Source organism: Nannobrachium achirus, assembly GCF_963921795.1.
Source record: "Nannobrachium achirus genome assembly, chromosome: 1".
NCBI lineage: Eukaryota > Metazoa > Chordata > Actinopteri > Myctophiformes > Myctophidae > Nannobrachium > Nannobrachium achirus.
The window spans coordinates 20594513-20604761 of record NC_137810.1 but is presented as its reverse complement, the minus strand read 5'-3'; the positions used below and the strand labels follow the sequence as shown (position 1 = coordinate 20604761).

At 44.4% G+C, this 10249-nt stretch overlaps 1 protein-coding gene across 1 annotated transcript; it reads right to left on the bottom strand.

Moving 5' to 3' along the window:
* Positions 1 to 2599: 2599 nt before the first annotated feature.
* LOC308286595 (uncharacterized protein) lies at positions 2600 to 7244 on the bottom strand. Its single transcript, XM_080727680.1, has 7 exons — positions 6974 to 7244; positions 5985 to 6098; positions 5309 to 5396; positions 4913 to 5079; positions 4703 to 4819; positions 4353 to 4436; positions 2600 to 4258 (listed from the first exon to the last, which is right to left on the bottom strand). Exons 1-7 carry the CDS (start codon positions 7184 to 7186, stop codon positions 2936 to 2938), a joined length of 2106 nt encoding a protein of 701 aa, XP_080583806.1. The 5' UTR covers positions 7187 to 7244; the 3' UTR covers positions 2600 to 2935.
* Between the last annotated feature and the right edge of the window lie 3005 nt (positions 7245 to 10249).

Sequence of the window (10249 nt, the reverse complement as noted above, 5' to 3'; positions counted from 1 at the left end):
CTATTCAAAACAAAGAGCTCAATCACAGTGTGCTTCGTCAATGTTTGTTGAGTGTGAGAGTGCGAGGAAATCCATGCACTGTTTTGCCATAGCAGCCTGCAGCCTGCTCTATTTCCTAAAGTATTGGTGATTTTTCTTTTCCTTGTTTTACACTCAGGAAAATCAATGTCTGTTAATGGAAATGGGGTTAGCTTGACCTCATTTTGAAACTAAAACAACACAATATGCAATATGTTCTGATAATCAGGGTCATAGGACACTGGGGGAGTAAGGTATGTATGTCAGATCATGGTTGTTTATTGAATGAGATAATGTCATCATTGAGCAAATAGCACCCCAATTAGGCTATCGGGTCTAGACTTGAGTTTCGATGCAAAACATAAATATATTGCTGAGACAACATTCTGAGAGAGGACAGAGAGGTCTTATAGTCGGGGCATGATAGGAAGTTAGGAACTTTAACATCAAGGATAATTTATAGGTTAAGGAGCAGGTGTTTTGAATCATGGATATGATGTGTTATTCAGTGACGGAATGAAGTTCTTTCCAGATATCAACTGCAGATCCATTATCCACTCCTGCATGTAGAGCCTATACTGTACCTTCCATTTGACTTCTTGAAATATTTCAATAGTCATTTATGGTGACATTTTAATTGAATACATATATACATATACATATATATGTATATAAAATCAATAATATGTATATGTATACATGTATATGTATATGTATATATACATATACATATACATGTATACATATACATATTATTGATTTTCGGGGATGGTATTGGTAGATAAAACGTGTGCCCTATCATAGGTGACACAATTAACATAGGCTGATGGTATTTGATTTCTGTGACACATTTTGGGTCTGAATATAATCTGCTCCATGAAAATAATTGTGTTAATGTGTAGATCTTAGGTTTAGTAATTAGGCTATTCTCAGGATGAGAGGAGTCACACTGCACTGGTGAGTTACAGTGACCAGCCGTTTGTGATAATTACATCATTGTAAATGTGTTGTTGGTCGATACACAGATTTGCAGTGATTGTCTTATGGTTGTTATGATAATAATAATGTAGAGCTTTTGTCTCAAGTTCACTATAAACTAGTGTATACCCAAAAAGCAGCACCAGGATACCTCCAATAGTTTATTGCGGTGTAACTATTTAATTCCAGATCTATGAATAGAGGGAGGGTATGCGCGTGACATCATCATCATACCCGGAAGTTTTGTGGGAACACCTACTGAGTGACAAAAAGCGACTTTCTGGCCTTGACCTCCCATACATCCAAACAGAAAAGTCCTATCTGATTGCATTAAATGACGTTAAACTCGCTTGGACACTCACTTTGCCACTCGGTTTGCCACTCGATTTGCCATATAGTAGTATGGTTTTGGATACCTGTTATAAGGAATCTAATGCACTTCTTCATAGCACAGAACTAAAATCTCTGTAAAACTATGATGGATTAGTATTCTGAAGGCTGTAGGCAAGATTTGAGCTAGGCATTTTATTTTGTATTATCTTACTGCACCAGCAGACTGGACAAATTCCCGTCAAGCTTGTTGGGGGTTGAGGTGTAAAACAACTATATATCAGGCATTATATGGAATGGAATAAAAAAAAAGAAAAAAAAACAAGTGTCGCTGGTTGTCGCTGGTATTTATTGTTTGTGCAGTCAATCACGTTAACATGAACAAGATAAAAACACGTAAATGCACTACCAGCAAGCATCTGCATTATAAACATGTTTTTAGGTGTTATAAAATAAATATGTCCACGTTGTGCAGTAAGTAATGGGAGTTCAAGGTGCAGCGCTTCACTTCAGCAATCCATCTCCCAGGGCCCAGGGTCTAGCACATTGAAAAGGGCATAGACACCCTCGCTCCTGACTGATAGGTGAAACATCATGACTTAGATCTGTGCTGTGTCATGTGATCAATGAGATTTAAATGTTGGGAACAGTATTGTTATGCTGGGACATTCAATAACTTTTTCAAATGTTAAGACCAGACCGTACCAGTACGTAAAGTGGTTCCTGTGTAAATAAGCCGAAAAGCTTACTAGGACCTCCTTTTAGTTGACCTTGTACCAGTGAATGGAACTGTCATGAAACTGTACTTTTTCCTACCGGTATATGCAACCTTCTAATAAATTCTTCAATCAATCAATCAAAAACCAATGCAACTAGTCGCAACTCCTTGCAGCAAAAGGTTTTTAAGGCCAGTCCACACCAATGCAACTCCTTGCAACATTGTGGATAAAGGTTGCACGTAGAGCAAGTAGTTGCATGTTGCAAGGAGTTGCATTGGTGTGGATTGGCCTTTGACCATCATAACTAAACATCATAACATAACTACGGCCATACTCTACCCTGATTGGTCGAGGACTGGCTGGCCACCTCTGAAAACCGAACACGGGCCATGGTGGAAGTCCTTATATGGTCAGCACACATTCTAGTGAGGAGAATGAATGGAACATTTACAATTATATTTTTATTTGAATGAAATACAATCACTGAATATACCTTTAAGGCTGTATGCCATATGACATTAAATGCATTTACATATTCACTACGCAGTAGAGAGAGAGAGAGAGAGAGAGAGAGAGAGAGAGAGAGAGAGAGAGAGAGAGAGAGAGAGACACTGCATGATGCAGTGGTGAACAGGGAATTCACAGTTTAGTGATGGAAAAGAGAGGCAGTAGGGGTTGATAAATATTGTATAAGGAGAGCAATGGAATGCCAGTAATCATAGTCAATAATTCTGATTGAGACGTGTTGACATCGTTAACTTCTCTTCTCATCCATCTTCCGCTCTGTGTAAGTCCCATTAGCCAGACTGACACCATATTTCAGGATGTGTATGTTGTTGCACGCATGTGTTCAGATCAGTTCCGTTCCCCAGGGAGCAGCAGCTGTCTCCTCACGCAGCAGCCTGAACCTTGAACATGGGGTCTTCAGCAAAGAGCTTTGCAACCAGGTCGACTCCCTCCCTGGTTGGGGCAGCGGCTGGGCAATCAGCAGAGACAGACGAGGGGAAGGGCAGGATGGTGGGCTCCCGCTCACCGGGGATCTGGGGGTCAGGGATGAGGGGCAGGGTGACTCCCACCTCTGGCCCTGCCGCCGGCTGGTCGGGGAAGGAGGGGAGGTTCATGGGCTGGCCGAGGGCAGGCAGCACTCTCACCATGCCCTCTGGATGGTGGTGAGGCTCATGCTTGTGCTCGTGGTGGTGGTGATGGTGCTCGTGCTCGTGCAGGTGAGCGTGCTTGTGGTCGTGGTCCAGGGCTTGCTCGTGGTCATGCTCATGCGTGTGCGTGTCCGTGTCAGTGTGGTACTTGTGGTGTTGGTTGGGGAAATCGCCGCTGTGGTCGTGTGCCTTGGCGTGGTGAGCATGAACGTGGTCGTGTCCGTGCCCATGGTCATGGGAGTGATCATGGCCCTCTCTGTGGACATGGTCATGGGAGTGATCGTGGCCCTCTCCGTGGACATGGTCATGGGAGTGATCGTGGCCCTCTCCATGCCCATGGTCATGGGAGTGATCGTGAGAGCCCTCTGCGTGGTCATGGTCATGGGTGTGATTGTGGCCATGGTCATGGGAGTGATCGTGGACATGGTCATGGGAGTGATCGTGGCCATCTCCGTGCCCATGGTCAAGGGAGTGATCGTGAGAGCCCTCTGCGTGGTCATGGTCATGGGTGTGATTGTGGCCCTCTCCGTGCCCATGGTCAAGGGAGTGATCGTGAGAGCCCTCTGCGTGGTCATGGTCATGGGTGTGATTGTGATTGTGGCCCTCTCCATGCCCATGGTCAAGGGAGTGATCGTGAGAGCCCTCTGCGTGGTCATGGTCATGGGCGTGATTGTGGCCCTCTCCGTGCCCATGGTCAAGGGAGTGATCGTGAGAGCCCTCTGCGTGGTTATGGTCATGGGTGTGATTGTGGCCATGGTCATGGGAGTGATCGTGGACATGGTCATGGGAGTGATCGTGGCCCTCTCCGTGCCCATGGTCATGGGAGTGATCGTGAGAGCCCTCTGCGTGGTCATGCGTGTGGTGATGATCGGCGTTCTCCCCCTGGGCACTGTGTTGCTGGTGGCTCTTGGTGTGGTCGTGCACGTGGTCGTGGGGGTGCCCCTGCGTGGCGTCGTGCGCGGCATCGTGTGTCTGGTCCACGCCCTCCGTGTGGGACTCAGCATGGCTGTGGTCTGTCTCTCCTCCCAGCAGGTGGAGCTTCTTCTCTTTCTCAGCAGCCTGGGAACAATGCAATGCAAGAACAGCCAGTTACATCCATACAGAACTAAACACAGGGCTCAGTGTAGAGTGGAAGACTTAAGAGAAATCTTACCTCAGGCTCATAGATCTCACACTCTACAGAGACATCCTCACCACCAGGATGGTGGGAGTGGCTACCCTTGCAATGCCCTTTGTGCTGTGGTAGGGATTAAAAAAACACACACATTAGACTTTACATAGTCGAAATCTCCATGACAAATCACTGTTGTTAGCATATACAAAACAACAACAACCACCACCCACCAATAATTATGCGCCTTTGTTATTTGAAATCCTGTTTATATTCAAATTTATAATGTGTTTTGTACTGTCTAATTTCTTCCATACACTAAAAGATACACTAAAAGCCTTTTAAAAGACTAAAGGCTGACACCGTCTCGGTTGCAAACTATAGTAACTTACAGAAAACTCGCACTCCATGAGGGGGCACTGGTCCGCCTTTGTTGAGTCAGCACTCTTGGTACAGGTGGTCTCCTGTACAGTGTATTCTACATTGTAGAATGACGCCATACCGCCAATCTGAGAACACACACACATCATTAGATTAAAATGTCGCAATTCACACACAGACGCATTGTCAGATATTCTTTTAAGGACATGTCAAGTGCTGACCGAGGAGGTTGCCCGAGTGATGTTGAGCAAAGCAAAGCGCTTGGATAGCGCGCTCTCCTTGTTGAACTTCTCCAGGGAGAGGGTGACTGTTTTCACAATCTCAGTGTTGTCCTTGGCAATGTGGGAAGGGCAGTCGGGGCACACCTCAACCACCTTTTCTGCTGGAACTGGAGTCGGAGAGATGGTGTACATTGAATGGAGCGTGATTAAGTCAATGAAAACAGTGGTAATTGTTAATTTAGCTACAGTACTGCATTTCATTTAGTACAGTTTGAGTGCTGAAAATCTAATACATACACACTGGATTATACATATTTTACATGTTGTAATGGGTGGTCATTGGGGGTCAGTTTTGAAAATCAAACCTATTTCAATATTGCACAGTTATGTTTTTACCTGGTCTGATCATGCAGTTGTATTTGTAGAGACGCACCACTCTGTGCACCTTACTGATGAAAATGGAGGCTTTGCACTGTCCATACACCTAAACAATGCAGAAAAGATGCAGTTAATACTGGATGTGGATTTCAATTGGTGTACCGGTGAACAGGGATAGCTCGACTTTTTCAATTTATTTCTGAATCGTAATCAATGAACTTTATTGTCAGATCACAGATCTAGTAAAGGAGTGGGTGAAATTAGTTTTTGTTCCCCTAATTATCGTTATTTCCATAGAAGAAAGAGAGGGAAGAAGAAGGGGGAGGGGATCAAAACAAGAAAGAAAAACATCAACTAATAATAAATGATTTACAAATTTGCGTGTGAGTGGGAGAGAGAGATCCTGTGGGCACAAGCATAATGTGTACAGTATGTGTACTTATTCACATATTGTGTGTGTGTGTGTGTCTGTGTCTGTGTGTGTGTGTGTGTGTGTGTGTGTCTGTGTGTGTGTGTGTGTGTGTGTGAGTGAGTGAGTGAGTGAGTGAGTGAGTGAGTGAGTGAGTGAGTGAGTGAGTGTGTGTGTGTGTGTGTGTGTGTGTGTGTGTGTGTGTGTGTGTGTGTGTGTGTGTGTGTGTGTGTGTGTGTGTGTGTGTGTGTCTGTGTGTGTGTGTGTGTAAACGTGTTTACTAACCGGTACTTGATCAGAAGTGCGAACTTCACAGTTCTTCCAGTCCTTCCTGCTGAGGACATGGCAGTTGGTTTCCTCAACATCCAGTGTCAAGTAGAACACCACTCCTGTCTCTCCCTGGAAAATATACACAACATAATCAGGGGTCGTCAACATGTCTGGACACGGACAAATGTGTCCGTGGCACGACTTGGTTTTGTCCGTGGCCAATTCTAGATTTTCTGTTTTACACACCATTATAATGTTCTTATTTTCATCTTAAGATCCATTTACTGAATGTCAGTCTCCAGGTTTTCTTCAGAATATGTATGACACTTATTTACTATTATGAGTCCAACTAGTACTAATGCTTCTCAAATGTTTCATTTGCAAGGACCCCCATAACACTAAGGGGCCTTTTCCACCCACAAAGAACCGGTTCCAGAACCAGTGCCGGTTCAACTTTCTTGGGAAACTTGGTTTGTTCTTGCGAACCGGCTTGCGTTTCCACCAGATTGAACCAGAGCCAAGGATTTGGCTCTGGAACCACAAAAACCAAGGATTTTGTGGTTCCGGTTCCGAACCAACTTTTACGGTTCGGAACCAACTCCGGTTCTCGGTGGAAAAGCACACCTCTGGTTCATCCCATAGGTGGGAGAAAGAACCGAACCAGTTCTTTGCCGGTGGAAAAGGCCCCTAAGAGTGTACAAATGGAACCAATTTGGTTCCATTTGTACTCTTTGTACACACTTTTGTAATATTATTGTCTTCTCATTTTGTATGTCAAAAATAGAATTTTGATAAAAATGTTCCCCCACAAGCCAACAGGGCGATGACCCCTGACCCATGAGAAAACCTGAATTATCATCACCAGGATGAACTCCACATTAATTTCCAGCCTATCACAGAACTCCTTCTGTCCTGTACAAACAATTTCACATAAGCACCAAAGACGGCGTTATTTTGCGGCTGTATTTTCATCATCTCTGGCACCAGTAAGATTCTTGACTCACGTGTTTCATCTGGTTGACGTTAGCCAGACGGTACAGGCTCAGGACGAAGCCCTCTTGGCGGTCTTTGTTGATCTCGGTGAGCGCTAGACCTGCAGCGTTGAGTGCCTGCGCATCCTGGCAAGAGCCTGGCTTCACGCCTACCTGCTCCAGCGGCGCGCCGTGGACGCACACCAACCCCATCACCAACAGGGACAATAACGCACATTGCTTCATGGTGGAGACCTGTGTGTGTCTTTGTTGAGCTCTCTCTGTCTCTCTCACACACACACCAACTGACCAATAATCTGGTCTTATATACTCTGCTCCTGCTGTTAGTCCCCTCTCTAATGCCCCCACCCCAACCATGTACCCCTCCTCCTATAGACGGGTTTCTTGTTTACAAACATCGAGACTAAATGCACAGCTGACTGTATCATGTAATCAATTCCGTCCAATCCTCAAACCTGTTGTTTTGGGGAGCGCTGGTTTCATTGGCTAATTTTGGTACGGACTCTGCGCACGCATCTAGTTTTATCAGTGTAACGTGGACCATAAACCCATCTATGTCCTGTCTGTTCCTTCTCCTGATTGTGGTGCCAAACCTCCCCCTCAGGTCCTGCAAACACTCACTCAGCATTTTCATGGCACCCTTCATGGCTCCAGGTCAAATTGACCTTTGACTCAAACACCCCAAAACAAACTAGAAGAAGTGCTCTTCCGAGCACTTCTTCTAGTCCACCCACGCGTCCTGGCAAATGTAAAAAGGGTGGCAAAGGATTCACTGCGGGCCCCCCATGAATGTTCTTCATAGAGGGAAGGGGGTTGAAACCATTTAGAATGGAAACGCATTATTATACATTATTTTGTGCTTTAACTATTGAAAAATAGCAGATCTACAAGCTCACAAGGCACTCAGTGCCACGCTGCGAGCTTGTAGATCTGCAATTTTTGAAAAATCGTGAAATCAGTGTTGTTCAAACTTTTTCATGTGAAGGACCCCCAAAATGATATGTATTCGGCCACGGACCCCCATCTCAAAATATTCCGTTCCAGGGACCCCCTTGAAGCAAAATTTGAGTTACAAATGTTCGCTTAAAAAATACATATATTCAAAGATTTTACACATTTTCACGACTTTTCAAAAATGGCAGATCTACAAGCTCGCAGCGTGGCACTCGGTGCCGCGCTGTGAGCCTGTGAGCTTGTAGATCTGCTATTTTTTTTAGCTAATGTATAAAATAATGAAGGCCCCACCAGCCTCCACATTGGGGCCTGTAACTCAGTGCCACTTTTCCCTCCCTTGTGACGCCCCTGCATACACTCACTCAAACACGCGCGCACACACGCACGCACGCACGCACGCACGCACGCACGCACGCACACGCACACACACACTTGCTCCCTTTCACACGCCCTTATCTTTGGAATTCTGCGCTGGTTCAATCCATCTATCTGCCATCAATCAGTAGATCTCAACAGTTGCTGCAGAGACTTGCAAACAGAGCTCATCAACCAGGAGCAATCAGCCCTGCAGCATATTCCTCTCACTCCCTGGAATGACACTGGTTGTCTTCAGTGTGTGGGGGTCCCCAGTCTAACAGTTGAACACCATTAGCTACATTATGCAGTCTACAGTGAAATATATCCTGTATGCATGTATAGAATAAGATTAGAGTATACAATTAAGAAAGTTGAATACATCGGAATTACGAGGATAATAATAACTAGTAAGACGCCTCAGGGCGACATGCGACCTCGCAATTCTTGTCCATCTGGCCAGTGATGTATAACAGACCAGTTACCCATATATGGAGACCCCTGGACCCATATATGGAGATCCATGTACTGTATATGGAGATATGCTGTGAGAGCCCAAACATGCTTGCTCAGTTATTCGTTATGTGAAAGTCCTATGACGTCTTGGCCTTATATATGGATTCTGTTAGTGTGGTATGTGGCTGATGTGGCCTCCATAAATGGGCATTCCCATATGAAGTCCTGTTTGATATGGGCCTAATATTGACAACATCAGGGAACTCCATATGGGCATAGAGGGATTCTGTTAGTGTGACATCACAGTGACATCAGAGCATGATGTCAGAGCGACAAACCCATAGAACCACAGTGTCAGGCCAGGCTCAATCTCTCGAGACAAGAGTCAATGATGGCTACTTCAAAGGAAGTAGGGTTAGACCGAGTGGGCGTTCCCCTTTCTTTGACGATGGCTTGCCAGATTGGGCCAGCTGTGACAGACAGACAGAGATACACACATACGGACAAGCTGTGATGTTCACATACTAATCTGCGACCTACGGTCGCAATAAAAAAAAGATAAGAGAGGGTTAACAGTCCTGAATGCAGCTAGACGTCTCCATCTCATATTAGGTAAAAGGCAAGTCAGTTCATATTCTCCAAGGGATGACAAGGGGGGATGCTGTTCTTACATCATCAGCTAAAAGGTACAAAGTGCTCAAAGTAAATGCCACCTATTCAAAACAAAGATCTCAATCACAGTGTGCTTCGTCAACGTTTGTTGAGTGTGAGAGTGCGAGAAAATCCATGCACTGTTTTGCCATAGCAGCCTGCTCTATTTCCTAATGTATTGGTGATTTGTCTCTTCCTTGTTTTACACACAGGAAAATCAATGTCTGTTAATGCAAATGGGGTTGTTTGATTAAGCTAAAGTAGCCTGATTGTCCAAGTTTGAGCCAAGTCTTCGTCTTAGTTTAGTGTAGTTGACATGACTTTAGCTTGATCTCATTTTGAAACAAAAACAACACAATATGCAATATAAAGTCCTTCTATAAAGGCCACTAAATCACATTAACTCTTTCCTTGAGCATTGTCATACGGTGATATTACAATATTGGACAGGCTCATGCAGTCATAAAATACTCTCCTACAGCTTGAAGACAGTCATAGATTTAGTTGCAGAGTTAGGAGATAATGCACTAGTTGCAGTGATTGTTTACATGGGCTAAGGTCAGTAATCCTCTGCAAAGCCTGAGTGAAGCCAAGTAAAGTGGTACACATTTTTTGTTGACTCTACTACTTTTTAGTAACTTCACTGTGTAACTGTTGAATCTGGTTTAAAGTAGGTCATTTTATATCTATATCTAAGGTATTCTTTTGCAAACTATTTACCTTGCAATCAAGTGTAAGAATTAGACTAATTGCTATTATCACCAGGCTTTTATTAAGTAGCCTCTGTTCTGTAAAGATGCAGACAACTATGTATTGATTACATCACAGAGTTTTTAACGGTTTAGGTTTTTGTGAACTTCACACTTTGGAGTT